The sequence below is a fragment of the Sorex fumeus genome, unplaced genomic scaffold, assembly GCF_029834395.1.
Source record: "Sorex fumeus unplaced genomic scaffold, SorFum_2.1 ptg000122l, whole genome shotgun sequence".
Taxonomy (NCBI): Eukaryota; Metazoa; Chordata; class Mammalia; order Eulipotyphla; family Soricidae; genus Sorex; species Sorex fumeus.
In genome coordinates this window covers 23,591,035-23,608,758 of record NW_026606179.1, presented here as the reverse complement: position 1 = coordinate 23,608,758, position 17,724 = coordinate 23,591,035, and the positions used below count along the sequence as shown (strand labels likewise).

The 17,724-nt window shown below is 51.4% G+C and overlaps 1 protein-coding gene across 1 annotated transcript in view; it reads right to left on the bottom strand.

The window, feature by feature from the left end:
* Window positions 1–17,724, bottom strand: part of RHPN2 (rhophilin Rho GTPase binding protein 2) — a 70,843-nt gene that overhangs the window by 20,168 nt on the left and 32,951 nt on the right. The window contains exons 4-7 of the mRNA XM_056136217.1: window positions 15,881–15,956; window positions 3,595–3,672; window positions 3,178–3,302; window positions 466–632 (exon numbers count right to left, since the gene is read on the bottom strand). Coding sequence (XP_055992192.1) covers window positions 466–632; window positions 3,178–3,302; window positions 3,595–3,672; window positions 15,881–15,956 — 446 coding nt within the window. The remainder of the gene's footprint in view (window positions 1–465; window positions 633–3,177; window positions 3,303–3,594; window positions 3,673–15,880; window positions 15,957–17,724) is intronic.

The following is a 17,724-nucleotide window of genomic DNA, read 5'->3' as shown; positions in this document are numbered from 1 at the left end:
TGCCACTAGGTCGAGGGCAGAGAGGAGCAACCTCAGGTCAGAAACTGGGCAGAACAAGCACGAACGAAAGGCAAGGCCAGTGAGAGGCACGGATGACAGTCCCGTAGGAAGAGAGAGAGAGAGAGAGAGAGAGAGAGAGAGAGAGAGAGAGAGAGAGAGAGAGCAGGGCCTCCCTCCTCCAGGAAACAGACTCTGCCCTACAACAGATTGTGTTGGAAGAAGTGTTTCCTCCCGACCACTCACCTGGAAGAGCTTAACCATTAACCAGAGGATTCCCTGTGTACACGCGCCGTGACCTCAGGGCCAGAGTCAGGAACCAGGCTCCAGGTGGGGCTTTGCAAACTGGGGGTTGGGGGGTGGGGGGACTGACTGTGCCCCGGCGGGCCTGGAGGCTGAGCGTGGGTGTGGGGAGGTGCCAACTGCTAGGGTCTCTGGCTCTGCGTGGCAGCCCTGGCAGACACAAACCTGCTGCTTTCTGAAAGGCATCCACGGCGCTCTCCAGGCCAGCCTGCGTCTGCCGGTTGCACCGGGTGGCGATCTGTGTGTAGAGGGCTCCGATGTTGAACAGGACGCTGGCCTTCTCCAGCAGCAGGTTCTGCTGGTGGACGGGCACCCCGGTGAGGGAGTCGTACCTATGCCAAAGACACGTACTGAGGATACAGGCCCCTCGGCGGGCGCCGGACACACTGCAGTGGGTAGAAGCTGACACACTGGTTTCCTTGACTAAAAGTCAAAGAGGCGCATGCCACGAGGATTTCGTGTCAAAGCAAGAGGAATAAAGGTCAGATTGCACTGGATAAAGACACCCCAATCACAGTCAAAAATGAGGCGCTCGAAGGAGATGTTCTTCAGGTGAGTGGGTGTCCACACAGACGATGGGCTAACCACATAGAAGCAGGATCATCTAGCATTGCAAGGGGACAGACAGCCAAGCCGCGGATAGACATGCAGGCACCGACATGTCTATGGGGGGACAGCCAATCTGCACAGGCCACCTACTGTTCCACGCCAACTAGGTGACGCTCTGGAAAAGGCAAACAATGAAGACAGAAGCATCAGTAGCCGCCCAGGGTCTTAGATGAGGAGCAAAGAGAAGGGAAGAACCGATGGAGCACGTAGGAGGGAAAGGGGGAGTCTTTTGGGAACAGCATAATGGACATTTGTCCCAGCTTACTGGATACTCTCCACCACAAAGAGTGAACTGTATTATTAAGAGTAAACTTAAAAGTGTATTCAAAATTATGCAGACACATTGAGGCAGGCTTGGGTGATGGTCAGGAAAATTGGAGATAATGGTGGTGGAAAGGTGCGATGGTGGTGGCATTGGTGTTGGGATACTGAGTGGAACAAATGAAGGGAAGTGGACACTCTGGTGGAGGGTGTTGAGCACTGTATGCGTGAAACCCTGTCCTGAGTGTCTCATTATAAATCACAAGGCTTCAAACTTTTTTTTTTGTCTTACAAACTTTTTTTTTTTAATTGAAACTCCAGGAGAGGGTCAGAGAGCTAGTACAACGTACGGTGTTTGTCTTGCATGCAGCTGACTCAGGTTCGATCCCTGGTGCTGCATATGGTAACCCTGAGCTCTGCCAGAACTGATCCTTAAGCATAGAACCAGGTGGTAGTCAGGAAAAACTGGAAATAATGGTGGTAGGAAGGTGTAATGGTGGTGGGGTTGGTGTTGGAATACTGAATGGAATAAATCATCTTAAATAACTTTAGAACACTAAAATTAAATTAAAAACAAACAGAAAAACAAACTTTTGCAGAACCTAAACAAATGAATGATCGAAATAACACTAAGATACAGATTTAGACTCTAAGATCACTTTAGCGGGAAATAGGAGGAGGGATGAGGGGAACATAAATCAGTTGCATGACAGAGGATAAATTTTTAATTTTAGCCATAAATTTGATGCACAAGACGCAGATGTTGACTTAGAATTATGACACCTTCAGTTATAACACAGTGTTATTTCAAAAATAAGTCATTCTGGCCTTAATAGAGTAGCCTTAAACGCAGCAGACCTGAACTCAATCCCCAGCACAGCATGGTCCCCCAAGCCCTGAGTGCAACCCTGAGTAAGTGTGCTCCTGCGCCCCTCTCACAAAAAAAAAAAAAAGGTTTTTTTACTGACACCCCAAAACAGTGGACACAGGAGCCAGGAATATTGCTCCATAGTTGGAAGCCCGTCTCATGAGCTGGGGGAGAAGGCAGCTGGAATAGAGAAGGGATCACTAAGACAATGATGGTTGGAGGGACCTTTCGGGATGGGAGATGTGTGCTGAAAGCAGATAAAGGACCAAACGTGATAGCCTCTCAGTATCTGTACTGCAAACCATAATGTCCAAAAGCAGAGAGAGACTAGAGGGGAAACAGTCTGCCACAGAGACAGGGGGAAGGTTGGGATTGGGGGACAGGGGATATTGGGGACATTGGTGGTGGAAAATGCACTGGTGGAGGGATGGGTGTTCGATCACTGTATGACTGAAACTCAAACATGAAAACTTTGTAACTGTATCTAATGCACCATTTTTCAATAGAAAAAAAGATAGCCAAAAAAAATTTTAAATAACAAAAAGTGTGTGTGTGTGTGTGTGTGTGTGTGTGTGTGTGTGTGTGTTCTCCTAAATGAATGACGTGGTTCCTAAGCCTTCATAATTCTTCCTGAGTCTAAAGGGCTCAGGATTTGCTCCCATGGCCACCTGAGGTGCAGCTTCCTAAGCCTTTTGCCCTCACCTAGGGCATCTGCAGGAAAGGAGCCCTGCCTCCAATGGGAAGGCGGCCCCCTGAGGTGGCGAGCCAGCAGGGGCTGGGCTGAACATCCTGTCCTTTCACCTGCACGCAGGGAGCAGCTATGGTAACAGCACGAAGCAGCACGCAGCCTCGGAAATACCGAGCATCAAAGATGCTGCTGCTACTACAGGATCCACGTCTGCCTGGCGCCCCCTGGTCCAGAACCTGCTTCCCACCCCTTCCAGCTGGGCAAGCCTCGCTTCTGGTAAGTTCCACCTCAGAACCCCGTGACTCCCCAGCGACCACCCGGGGCATAAAGAAACGTCTCTGCTCAGCTCACTGGGTCCGGGAAGCCAGGTCGGTGAGCGCTCTGTTCCCTCTGTACCTATAAGCAGGGTTTCTCGCGAGCGGAGAGCGGGGGTTCCGGGCTCGGCACCTACCAGGTAAACAGGATGCCCATGTGGCGGCTGGGTGGGCAGAAGCGGCTCTCGATGAAGCCCAGCTGGATGAAGTAACCCATCAGCATCTCCACCCCGGCCTCATCCCGGCTGGGGGTCCTGCAGGCCTATGAGGAAAGCAAACCCCCCAAGGGTTAGGGGGGGCAAGCGGCAGAGACGCAGCCACAAGCTGGGTCTGCAGATCGTGGGGCTCACTGTGCACTGAGCACTCGGGAGGGGCAGAAGAGCTGATGGGCAGGTGCAGGAGGACCAGGGTCAAGCCCTGGGGTACCTCCCCGGACCTGCCCCGCTCTCTGCCTTTCTCAGATGCTCATGTACAAGGGAATGGAAAACTCCCGCCAGCCCCCGGGGAAATTCCGCCGGATGCCCAGTGCGACGGGGATATTCTGCCAGCGCTACCTGTCTGAGATCCATGAGATCTGCGATCTCATCGTCATAGTCCGAGCTGTCTTCACTGTAATGCTCCAGGATGAAGTCCTGGAAGAAAAAGGAGGCGAGCAGTTGTAGGGTGCGATTCAAAATCAAATAGGCAAAACAGTTACGTCCATTCTGCCTCTCCCACTTGAAAAGGGGCCGAACAGATAGGACAGAGTTAAGGCGCTTACCTTGCACATGGGCAACCCTGATTCGGGTTCCCAGAGCAAAGCCAGGAGTGACCCCGGAGCCGAGAATCAAGAATAAGTCTTGAGCCCTGTGACCACAAACCCCCAAGCCAAACCAAAACACACATAAAATATCCCGAGATGGCATACACTAGAGAATTTCTGAGTGGTGGGGCTTGTTTTCCTGATGGAAAATTAATTTTTCATTTAAAAATGTGTTTGGGGCCAGGCATCAGGCTCAGCTGGCAGCACATGTCTTGCGTGTGTGGGACCCCAGAACTGATTCTCAGATTCTCAAACAAACAAACAAAATGGCTTGGGGGGGGACCTAGGGAGGGCTCGGTGGCACAGTTCAAGGGGAAGGCACATGAAGGCCACTGTTCAATCCTGGAACTTCTCAGGCCTGGGTGGCTCGGCTGCTGGGGATCCCCAGCACCCCAACAAAGCGAGTGGCATCCAGTAAGCACCCCAACCACTGCGGGGAGCACCACAACCAATTATGAGTCCACACCCACCCATCATCACAGAAACAACAAAGGGAAGGGGGACGGTCTTTGCAACACCTTTCTCTGGCTGACAACACATGGATATCGTAGATACTCTGGGGCTCAACCTTCACTCTCTGAAATACCCTCAGTTTCCGGCACGGGCATGACTGGCTAAGCAACTCCAGTCTGGGGACAGGCTCTTTGCCCCACCAGCCTGAGGCCTCTCCACAGCCAACGGACCAGCCGATGAGGACTTTGAGCATGGCCACAGGACCCTCCCTGAGGTGCACTACTCATGGCTCTCAGGCCACGTTAATGCAAAACAACGATCCTTCCCTGTGGGGCTTTCAGAGTATAGGAGTGTGTGTGTTTGGGTAGGGGGAAGGGGCGGGGAGGAGTGTGTATGTGTGTGTGTGTGTGTGCAAGTATATATGTGTGCGTGTGTGACCAAATGTGTGGGTGTGAATATGGATGTGAGTATGAGTGTTTATATGTGTGAGAGTGTGGGGTATGTGTGTGTATGTGGGTGTGTGTGGGGGGGAGTGTGAGTGTGAGAGGGTTATGGAAGTGTGGGTGTGTGAGGGTGTAGGTGTGTGTGTGTGGGTGTGAGTGTGGGAGGGTATGTGAGTGTGTGTGGAAATGTGGGTGTGTGTGAAGGGGAGTGTGTGAGTTTGTGGAAGTATTTGTGTGTGAGCGTGGGAGAGTATGTGGGTGTACATGGAAATGTGTGTGTGTGTGAGTGTGAGGGAGTGTGTGAGTGTGCGTGGAAGTGCGGGAGAATATGGGAGTGTATGTGGAAGTGTGTGAGAGTGTGGGTGGCTGTGTGAGTATAGGAGTGTGTGTGTAAGTGTGGGGGTGTGTGGGAGTGTGGGAGAATATGGGAGTGTATATGGAAGTGTGGGTGGGTGTGTGAGCATGGGAGTGTGGGAGTGTGGGAGTGTGGGTGGGAATGTGTGTGTATCCGGGCCACACCTGGCAGCGTTGATGGCTCATCCCTGGTTCTGCGCTCCACTGGGATATTGAATATAGTACAGGAGATTTGCTGACTGTAAGGAAAATGCCTCAGCCCTTGTACTATCTCTCCGCCCCTCCTCCTTCTTTGTGTGAACTCAGTGAAAACACACACACACACACACACACACCTTCATCTTACAAAATCAGGATTGTTCTGAATGGCGACACAACTTTGCTTTGTTTCTTTTTTGTAAACTGGCAATCGACCAAACGTTTTCATGTGCCATGAAACATTCTAGGACACGCGCCTTAACGGTTATGCAATCCTCCAGTCATGAATGTGCCATTCATCCATCCAGGTGCCAGCCGGTGTGCCCTGTGACATTCTCTACCCCCTTCAACTGCGCTTGTGAGTCACTTCTAGACTTTTGCAACGAAAGAGAACGCTGGGCCGGCATCTCTGACTGGCTCTAGCCATCATCCCGGGATGTCCTGCTGGGTCCAAACACATGTGGCAGGTACCTTTGGCCTTTGAATGAGGTGACAGTTACCCAGCCTTTCCTTGCATTTTGTGATGCTGTCTCAGATTTTCCTCCCCTTGTAGAGTAGCATTTGTGAAGTCTGAAATGGTTTTCAAAGGCGATGAACAGTGACAAGAGTTAAGGTGACAGGGCTGAAGAGACAGTACAGTGGGTAGGGTTCTTGCCTTGCACATAAGCCACCCGGCTTTGATCCCTGGCACCACAGATGGTGCCCTGAGCACTGTCAAGAGTGATCCCTGAACACTGGCCCCAACCACAAACAAGCCAAAAAATAAGAGTTAAAGTGAGGACAACCTGGAGGAAAGCCCACCCAGGGCTCCTCCATTGGCATCCGGAGAACAGGGAGAAAGCCCACGACTGGGACACGCCCAAGGAGCAGTGAATATGCTGAGCAGACTGGCACATTGTTCTAGAAACTTCTACTGCCACCCAGCAAACAATTCTGTAACAGCAAATAATACTGAAAATAATCTAGGAGAAACTTTACAATAACCTCATAAGGCCAAAAGGGTTTTGATAAATTCTAAACATATTCCTGACTTGGACTGGAGCGATAGCACAGCGGGTAGGGCATTTGCCTTGCATGCAGCCAACATGGCCGACCCGAGTTCGATTCCTCCACCCCTCTCAGAGAGCCCGGCAAGCTACTGAGAGTATCTCGCCCGCACGGCAAAGCCTGGTAAGCTACCTGTGGCGTATTTGATCTGCCAAACACAGTAGCAACAAAGTCTCATGATGGGGACATTACTGGGCCCGCTCCAGAAAACAGATGAACAACGGGAGGACAGGATAGTGATTCCTGACTTAAGACTTAGTAAACTAGATCAAAACAGATTTAGAAGGATAAAAGATGTCTAGCAGAAGCAGAGGAAGTGGCTCAGTATTAAAGCTCATGCCTCGAAGGGGTGAGGCCCTGGGTTCCATCCTCCTCCTCCCACACTACCCCAAAGGAGCAGAACACGAAAATCTACCTGAAGCCCATTGTACTTCATGGTAATCAGCAGGAAAAAGACGGGGCTTTCACTTCTTGGCTAATAGTGCGGACATTCCCAAAGTATCTAAGAATTGAGCTTCCATTTGACTCAGCAACTCCACTTCTTGAAATAAACAAAAGGGCCCCAAAACAATATGGAGTAAAGCCATCTGCCCTCCTATGTTCACTGCAGCACTAGTCACCACAGCCAAAATCTGGAAACAACCCAGTGTGCAAGAAAAAAAACTATGGTCCATCCACACCATGGAATATTACTTGGCCATAAGAAAAAATAAAGACACATAGTTTGCTGCAACCTGGATGGGCTTGGAGAGTCTCATGCTGAGTGAAGCTAGTCAGAGGGAGAGAGGCTGACACAGAATGATCCCTCTCAGATGAGGGACATAAAGAAACAGAATGGTGGAATGATGGGTACTCAAAGGCAAAGGGAAACAGAGAACATGAAAACTGGTATCCAGCAGGACCAGTCTGGGGCCTGGACAGGGAGGGCCCTGTCCAGGGTGGAGGGAAGAGCTCAACCCGGAGGGGAGGAGGTGCTGAAAGGTGGCCAAGTGTTCCTTATGGAGCCCCATCAGCCACAGGACTGGAAACCACAGTGCAGAAGTGTGAATACACAAACAAATACATAACGCGCCCCTCCTAGAGGCAGGCAGGCGGGTGGGAGGCAAGTGGGGCTGAGGGGGCACTGGTGAAGGGATTGGTGTTGAAATACTGAAGTCTGAAGCCCAATCATGAATAAAGGTAAAGGTAAAAGGTAAAGGCCCTCCCGTTGATCGTCGATTTGCTCGAGCGGGCCCAGTAACGTCTCCATTGGAGACTTTGTTGTTACTGTGTCTGGCATATCGAATACTCTCGGTAGCTTGCCGGGCTCTCCGAGAGGGGCGGAGGAATCGAACTCGGGTCGGCCATGTTGGCCGCTTGTAAGGCGAACGCCCTACCCGCTAATCATGAATAACTTTGTAATTTTAGGATGACTTAAAAAAAAAAAGACAGGATTTTCCAGTTCACTGCTTACACTAGGCATAATTCTAAAAGTTGACGGCCCTCCCGTTGATCATCGATTTGCTCGAGCAGGCCCAGTAACGTCTCCATCATGAGACTTGTTGTTACTGTGTTTGGCATATCGAATATGTCACGGGTAGCTTGCCAGGCTCTGCTATGCGGGCCAGATACTCTCGGTAGCTTGCCGGGCTCTCCGAGAGGAGAGGAGGAATCGAACCCAGATCGGCCATGTTGGCCGCGTGCAAGGCAAACGCCCTACCGCTGTGCTATCGCTCCAGCCCTCTAAAAGTTCACCCACCAACAAATTAAGAAACAAATATGGACACACCACAAAGGAACAAAATTCTAAATTTAAGCATAGATTTGGGCAGATATTTGCACAATAATGGCTCACCTACAAAGCTGAGAGCTTCAAAGAGAAACTATTAAGTAACAGTGGGGGGAGGGGAGGGGAGGGAGGGAGGGGGGAGGGAGGGGGAGAGAGAGAGAGAGAGAGAGAGAGAGAAGAACACCGGATTTAGGTGCCTGCAGTCGACCCGGGTTCAACCCCCAACACCACAGATGGTCTCCTGAGCACCACCAAGAGTGATCCCTAAGCCCCGCCAGGAGTGGCCCCTAAATAAAACAAACAAACAAGAAAACACAATTCTGTAAGTGGCAAAAGAAAGTTCTAAGTCGACAGCCCTTTCTCCTTTTCTCCTCTGTTGTTATTGTTGCAGTGCAGGGAAGGGGAACATAGCAAACCCCGGGAGGCTCCAGGGCTATGGTGGTCCCAGGCATCAAAATGAAGCCTCACAGGGCTGGAAGATAACGCACTTACGCTGCACATGGCCAAACCAAGTTCAATCCCTGGCACCCTATATAGTCCCCCAAGACTGCTGAAGTGATCCCTGAGCACAGGGTCAGGAATAAGCCAGCCCAGAGCACAGCCAAGTATGGTTCAAAGTATCCCCACCCCAACATAAAGAAGAGATCGCCCACCTGCAAAACTGTGTTTTACACAGTCTTGTACCACATGGAAAGCACTCGCTGAACCACATGGAAAGCCCTCACACAGTCCTCCTCCAAGAAATAGTTCAATTAGAAAACTGGAACAGGTGGGGCTAGGGAGATAGAACAGCAGGTAGGGCACTGGCCTTGCACACCACCAACCTGAGTTCGATCCCCAGCATCCCATATGGTCCCCTGAGCAGAGCCAGGAATGATTCCTGCAGAGTAGTGAGTAACCCCTGAACATTGCCAGGTGTGACCACTTCCCCATCCCCGCCCACCACCAAAAAAAATGAAGAAAAATTAGAATAGGAACAATATATTCACAGTTGTAACAAAAACACAATGTTCCACAGGCCAGATAGTATAGTGGGCAGGGTGCCTGCCTTGTGTGCAGCTGACCTGGGTTCAGTCCCAACACCCCATATGGTACCTGAGCCCCGCAAGAAGTGATTCCTGAGTAGAGCCAGAAGTAAGCCCTGAGTACAAGCCAGGTGTGGTCCAAAAACCAACAACAACAATAAAAATATACTGTTCCTTGGATTAAAATTAATTCAATTCATCAAGGAGGGACTATTAAACATTAGTGAAAATCTTCATGTTATTGAGCCAGGGCTGTAATTCAACAGTAGAGAACTTGACTTGTATATGTGAGGTCCTCGGTTCAATTCTCGGGGAAAGAAGAAAGGAAGGACTTTAAGTTTTTATTACTGGAACCGGAGTGATAGTACAGTGTGTAGGGCATTTGCCTTGAACATGGCTGAACTGGGTTCGATCCCCGGCATCCCATATATTCCCCTAAGCACCCCCAGGAATAATTCCTGAGTGCAGAGCCAGGAGTAACCCCTGAGCATTGTTGGGTTTAACCCAAAAACCAAAAGAAAAATAAAAAGAAAAAAAAAGGAAAAATAAATTGGGGGCTGGAGCAATAGCACAGTGGGTAGGGCGTTTGCCTTGCACGCAGCTGACCCAGGTTCAATTCCCAGCATTCCATATGGTCCCCTAAGCACTGCCAGGAGTAATTCCTGAGTGCATGAGCCAGGAGTAACCCCTGTGCATTGCCTGGTGTGACCCAAAAAGCAAAAAGCAAAAAAATTAAAAAATAAAAATTGGGGTTCTTGCTCACGCAAGAATGCACCTCAGACCCCAGAACTCTCTCCCTGACCCTCAAATTTTTTTTAACAATACAGACATGTGCCCATAACACTAGTACAGACATGTGCCCATAACACTTGCAATCCTGACATCAAATTGACATCACCCACTGAAAACATTCTATTCATGGGTGAAAACGTGCAATAACCTGAAGATGCCAGTTTTTTCACTTCAAGCGACGAATCTCATAAAACTTCAATCAAAGCCATGCCCAGAGAGAGATGGCTCAAGGGGCCGGAGTATATGCTCTGAACCCAGGCGCTGCATGGTCCTCCCAACCCCCATGCCCCAGCACCCCTGGGTGTGGCCGGGGACAAAGAACAAACAAACAAAAAGTGACAAGTCCCTGGAGTGCTATTTGGGGGGGAAGCTTGACAAAAACATAAAAGGAAAACCATGAACGGAAATCAGACATCTGGAAACTCAGAGGAACAGGCTATAGCTGGGCTGCGTGCAGAAACGCACAGGGGCTGCAGAGTGAGGAGCGGAGACCAGGACGCCAGACCCGGCCCTGCAGAGGTGGGGATGTGAGAGTCAGGCCCTTGGCGGCCGCCAGCTCTCCTGGGACTGGGGGAGGCCGGAGCCTCCTGCCCTGTGCCATCAGGGGGACCCAGAAATGGAGGCGGGGAGAAGAGCTGACTCTGGGGGCTGCCAGCTGGGAGAGGGCGGGGCAGCCAGCTGAGAGGGGGCGGGGCAGTCAGCTGAGAGGGGGCGGGGCAGCCAGCTGAGAGGGGGCGGGGCAGCCAGCTGAGAGGGGGCGGGGCAGCCAGCTGAGAGGGGGAGGGGCAGCAGCTGAGCTGCTCTCACCTCTCCTCTGAGCTCTGCCTCCTGCTGGGGCTCCACCACCCCCACAGGTGAAGCCGGTGAGGGGGATTGAGGACAAGGACTGTGTCTGTACCATAGATGATCCTACAGAGTTTAAGGACATCCGTGAAAAAAAAGAAAGGTAGAACCCTATATCATATTTTGGCGCAGGGGGTGCAGGGGGCACACTTGGTGATGCTTGGGGGTTACTCCTGTGCTCAGAATTCACTCCTGGCAGAGCTCAGCACACCACAGGATGCTGGAGATTGAACTGGGGACAGCAGCATGCAAGGCAAGTGCCCTACCCACTATGTTATCTCTCCACTCCCTATACTATATATTTTTTGCCCTCAAATACCAGTGAGAAGGCCGGAGCAGTAGTATAGTGGGTAAGGGTGTTTGCCTTGCACACAGTCAACCCAGGTTCGATCCCCAGCATCCCATATGGTCCCCCAAGTAATTCCTGAGTGCAGAGCCAGGAAAGATTTCTCCTGCCCCTTTCACTGTAAGCAGTGTGCACTGTGGGAGGTGGCCTCCAAACTGCACTGCACTGCATGGTCCTCCCATTGTTCATCGATTTGCTCGAGTGGGCCCAGTAACATCTCCATTATGAGAATTGTTGTTACTGTGTTTGGCATATTGAATATGTCACGGGGAGCTAGCCAGGCTTTGCCGTGCGGGCAACATACTGTCGGTAGCTTGCCGGCTGCACACAAGGCAAAAGCTATCGCTCCAAGCTAAAGAAAATAAAAACCAAAAAACTAAGTAGATTAAAAATTCAGATGTGGAAAACTCTGTGTGTGTGTGTGTGTGTGTGTGTGTGTGTGTGTGTGTGTGTACGAAGCAAGATAGTGTTTATGAAAACTTATTTAGAAAGATGTGAAGCGTGTGTTCAAGAAATATCACAGGCTTGAAGAGCAAGTTGGGATGCTGAAAATTCTTAAAGCATTAGAAGAAACTATGGCAAGAAAACTGTTTTCTTGGTATGGAGAAGACCTCTCCGAGTCAGTCTTTCAAGGAAAACTGCAAAGAGAAGAACCAAGAAGATGAACAAACTCTGAATGATGAATTTAAATAAAAGTCACAAAACTAAGTATAGTTCTGTAACTACGCACCACCGTAGAGTCACAGTTATGCTTATAAAACAGAAGTGAAAGGGGCCAGGAGAAATCTTTGTAACGCATACAAGGGCAGTGATCCTTCTGTGGAAAGAAGACTTAGAAGGACGGAGGGCAACTCTATGGAAAAGCTGACAAAGGACAAAGACCAGCATCTCTCCGGCCTGGCTACATAAAACTCACAAAGAAATTTCAAGAACTTAAAATGACAAATGAGGGGCTGGAGTGATACCTGGGTTCGATTCCCAGCATCCCATATGGTCCCCCGAGCACCGCCAGGAGCGATTCCTGAGTGCATGAGCCAGGAGTAACCTCTGTGCATCTCTGGGTGTGACCCAAAAAGAAAAAAATAAAATAAAATGACAAAGGAGAGGTCGGAATGATAGTACAGCGGGTAGGGCTTGCATGCATCCTGTATGGTTTCCCAAGCACAGCCAGGAGTAATTCCTGAGTGTAGAGCCGGAATTAGTAACCCCTGAGCATCACCAGATTTTACCCAAAAACAAATGAAATGACAAATGAGCAGCTGGGGAAATGGCAAAGGGTAGGAGTTCAGATTCTTCATGTAGAAGCCCTAAATTCGCTCTCCAGCACGGCATGGTCCCAGCACAGCTGCGAATGACCCCTGAGCACCAGGTAAGAGGAGCCCCTGAACACCACCAGACCCAGCCTCCCATACAAGAATCAAAACAAACAAGAGTGTGCCCCGCTGGTAGGAATTAAAGGCTACTAGCGGGTCATTCAGTAACATGTATCCGACCCACCAAACTCACGTCCAGAGAGGCATCCAGAGGGAATATTCAGCAGGTTGCACCAAACGGCTTGGTGGAGAGCTGGTATTTAGTTGGAAGGGACATGAAGAATGAAATGGATAGCTGACTTGTTTATTAAACCCTGCAGATACCACAGGTCCATGGGGCCTGGACAAAACCCCTGTGATGCAAGCGCCTGCCAGCAAGAGGCACTGCCCCAGGGGAAGATAGTGTTGAGGATGAAGAGGTAAAAGCTCTGAGTTATGGGTGGGGCCCTCCAGTATTCTCATTTGTCTTGTTTATTTTTTGGTCATTTGGCAATACGGTCCTTGACCAAAGACAGTCAACAGGGCCAAAGAGATAGTAAAGGGTGAAGACCGTCAACCCTGTTCAATTCTCAGCACCACACGCTCCTCTGAGAACCACCTGAGCACCACCAGCAATGAACCCTGAGTCAGAGCCAGGAGCAGACTCCAAGCACAGGTAGGCACGTTGCAAAAAAAAAAAAAAAGGAAAGAAGGAGGAAGAGGAGAAGGAAGAGGAGGAGGAGGAGGAGAAAAAGGTGGTAGTGGTTTTCTTTAAAGGCTATAACAAGAGACCTCTGCCCCTCTCCTGCAAAAAAAAAAAAAAAAAAACCAACTCATTTTGATGGTGCTAGTTTTTTTTTTAAAGGTGTTTGGGTCACACCTGGTGATTCTCAGGGGTGACTCCTGGCTCTGAACTCAAGAATTAATTCCTGAAGATGCTCTGGAGACATGCAGGGTGCCAGGAATCAAACCCAGGTCAGGACCACGTAAGGCAAGTGCACTACCTGCTGTACTATCTCTCCAGCCCCTGATGGTGCTTTTTAATGAAAGTACTGTACAACCTATTTACTTAAAAATGAAGAAAATCCCATGATGAGGCTTACCGACATGAACTACCCCACAGACACCTGGGTTACATTTGAGAGACAACTGAATTACCCAAATCCAGTCAACTAAACTACTTCTGCAGCAACCGTTGTTGTCAACAAATGTGGAAAGGAGAAAATAAAATAGCCCTTAACATGCTCCTTGTGTATGAGCGACTTTTGTCGCGTTCCTTTCGAGCTGAAATAACATGGTTGGAAACCCCAGCTGAGCAGTGGTCAGTCATTCTGTAGCATGTGATTTCCTTCTCTCTTGCTTTCGTGTGGAATTCAGCGCGTGATACATGGGGATCCTTACAGATGCCCATAAAAATAGCCCCAACTTTTCTCCTCTCAAATGCCGGCCCGGAACAACCCAGCAAATCTGTCCAGACCATTTGGCAAAGGCACGAGAGGGCACTTGCACAGACAAAAGGGCTGTCGGGAACCGCAGAGGCCCAGGCAAGCAGCAAACCTGTGAAAAGTCAGCTGGAAGAAGTGAGTCCTGAATTGCTGGAAATCTCAGGGCTACAAATCCTGGATCCTGTGTGACTGACTTCCAAGGTCCCTTCTCAAGCTCCAGACTCAACCCAGCTCATAGGGATAGGGACCGGAATTTAAACATGCGTGTCCAGAGTCAGAGTGACAGGACAGCAGGTTTGCCGTGTACACCTGGGTTGACCCAGGTTCGATCTCCGGCAACTCACATGGTTCCCTGAGCACTGCCAGGTGGGATCCCTGAGTGCAGAGCCAGCAGTCAGCCCTGAGCACTGTCAGATGTGGCCAAATAAATAAATAAACAAGCAGGGCTATCTAAATGTCACTGGGAGAAATCAAGACAGAGGCAGCCCCCAGCCCGGAATGCTGTTTAGGGTAGAAAAATCTACCAGTGGCTCCTTGAGAGGACATGCTTCATACCCCAACACACCACAGGACTGTTCTCTACGCCGGAAGCCGCCCACTATGAGTCAATGAGAGGAATGATTCGAAAGAAAAGCTAAACTCTGAAGCCTTTTCCCCGAAGCTGGGATTTACCCGATACCACAAGCCTGTTCTGGAAAGTTCCGAGACAGGCACCACCTTCCACCCCTTTCTCCTCCTGAGGAAGTTTGAGGTGATTCATCAAAACGGTGCTGCAGCTGGAGAAAGACAGCGCCCCAGGCAAGGGTGGCCATCTGCACAGGGTGCCTCCACGGGGCACCTCTCTCCTGCCCCACATCCCCCACTCAGCCACAGGCTGGGGAGGCCAGGCCTGAGCATGCCCAGTGTCCAGCAGAGACAGACAGGGGTGCATTAGCAGGAACCGGCTGCCCACCGGATGAAGGTAAGAGGAGCCGGACACCTGTCACGTCGTCGAGGAAAAAGAGACCATCGGCAAACAACATCTCAACAGAGATGGAATGGACAAAGGCGGATACCCAGGCCTTTGGGGTGGGGGTGTCCCTATCCACTACTCAAAGTTAGTCAAGGTAACGCGCTAATCCCTTTGATTTAGAAGAAAAAGTCTGTGATGCCAGGCACTGGACCCAGAACCTAACACACTTGATTTACTTTGGAATGCAAAGTAAGACGGATGGGCACGAGACTATGAGGGCAAATATGTAAGGAAGTGACTGCAGTCAAATATCCCTGGTGGCACTAAGGTTGTGTGTGTGTGTGTGTGTGTGTGTGTGTGTGTGTGTGTGTGAAAGCCCTGGGTTCAATGCAGTTCCCAGTGCACTGTGTGTGTGTGTGTGTGTGTGTGTGTGTAAAAGCCCTGGGTTCAATGCAGTACCCAGTGCACTGTGTGTGTGTGTGTGTGTGTGTGTGTGTGTGAAAGCCCTGGATTCAATGCAATCCCCAGAGTACTCTGTGTGTGTGTGTGTGTGTGTGTGTGTGTGTGTGTGTGTGTGTAAGCCCTGGGTTCAATACAGTCCCCAGAGCTCTGCCCAGGAGCAATCCCTAAGCAACCTCTAAATACCAGGTGTGGCCAGAAATCAAAAACCAAAACAACAGACACTGAAACAGGACACAGTGTTTGCACTGGAAAGCATAGGGGAGGCCCTGGGGATAGCCCAGAGCTGGAGCACATTCATCCCACCCCGCACCCACAGCCGCCAATCCAGGTGTACCCCTGGTGACCCCAATGCCGTAAGAGGAAGCAAATGAATTCCAAAGCACCCCAGACCCAGAGGGGCGAGGCTGAACCACCTGCCCCCAGGAGCGTCAGAATGAAGGAGAGGGAGTGTGTGAGTGTGAGGGGGCGGGCCTCCATGTGGCCAGCGAGGGGCTCAGGGTCACCTTGCAGAAATCACCGGACACTTGGCCCTGAGCCAAGGTCACCCACAAGGACAGCAAATAAGAAATGAAACCAGTCTCACGGCTCAGCCATTTACACCAGCGCCCAGTGACCTACCTTGAGAACGACGGAGAAGTCGACATCCTTGGTTTCCTTCAGGCCAAGTGGAATCAAGGGAATCGTGAACTCCTCCCTGTGGGGAAGACGGCAGGCTGGGTGAGCCCCCTACCCCAGCCCCCCTGCACACCCACACCTGCCCTGGCAGCCAGCTCAGGGCCCCTCCTCTCCTCACACCACAGACTGTGGCGCAGTCCTGCTCCTGCGGGCCATCACCGCTCAGGGCTGGCACCTTGTACTGCCTGGGCTCCACAGGCTCCTGGGCTACACACACACACACACACACACACACACATACGCACACACAGTCACACACTCACGCACAAACATGCGCATGGTCACTCACACACGATGTAATCAAACATGCAAACACACACTCAGGAAGGCATTCACATACATACACATACACACACACACACACATATGCACTCATGTGAAGGAACTCACATATGCATATGCACGCGCATATTCACTCACACGCACACAGGCACATGCACTCACACATGCGTGCACACTCACAAACGCACTCACACATGTGCACACACACATGCATACACATGCTGAGAATCATGAACATACAGCATACAGGCACAATTATTCAGTCACACATATATGCATTGCCACATGCACTTCCACACTTTCACACATGCGCACACACTCACAAGCGCGCGCGCACACACACACACACACACGCACGCCCCTCTGCTGGCAGTCCTGCCTGCCCAGCCCTGTCTTCAGTGAGAAGCTTTTCCTCTCATGGCCTGAGAATCTGTCTGTGATGGGGGGTTGAAGCAGGGGCCGAGGGCTGGGGGCCAGGGGCCAGCTGGACCCTGTGCCAACCCCAGCACCCCCTCCCATGGGGGTTCCCCCCTGTCCTCATTGCCTCCAGCCCGGGCTCTGGGGCTCCCCCTCCGGGGCTTTGGGGCATACCCCTCTAGGATTCATCACTGCCCTTAGGGAGACTGAGTCCCCACTGCCCCCAGCCAGGGTCAGACTCTGGCGCACAGCTTCCTTTCCTGTCAGTCCCCCTCACTGACCACTCGGTCACCCCCGTCTTCAGGCAGAGCCTGCTGAGCTTTGCAGAGATTTCGCTCCTGTGTGCGGGTCTGCGAGCCGGCAGCAGCCAGGGCTGTGCCAACGGGCTTCCCTGGAGGGGGCGGCCAGGCCCCAGCGGTGGGGAAGAGCTGACCCAGAGTGCCCCAGAGCTGTCTCTAGCTCCGGCGGTGGGGCAGAGCTGACCCTCCAGCCTCTGGCTCTCTGGGAGCAGCAAGAATCCTCAGGGCCCTGGCGAGGCCAGCCCTCCGCAACCCAGTGCTGAGAGAACAGGCTCACTGACCGTGACTGCCAGGCCATTGGGGAGGGGCGGGGGGGCTTGAAGAGGGAGAGGGCAGCGGCAGGGGCCCTCATCAGTGTGCACTAGCTGCCCCACAGGGACTGACGGCCACCACTTGTGCACTGCCCATGGACCATTTCTGCGTTCCAGCCCCACAAGTAGAGATCGGCATCCATTTAGCCCCTCTGACACCCTGCCTTGCGTCCCCCAGGACCCCTGGGGCAGAGCAGTGTCACAGGGCACCTGCAGGGAGGCAAGTCAGGCATAGGCTGTCTGCAAGGTCCGCAGGAAGAGGCTCCACGCTCCCACGCCTCTTGGGGACTTGAGAGAACAATGCAGGGGGAGGGGGGTAAGGCCCGGTCCACAGGCTTTGTTCTATGCCATTCAGGAAATGGCTTTCTGTGATTTCCCTGGGCTCTCCGCCCCCCCCCCCCTTTATTTATTTATTCTTAATTTATTTAGGCTTTTTAGGTCATACCTGGTGATGCTCAGTGGACCATATGGAATGCCA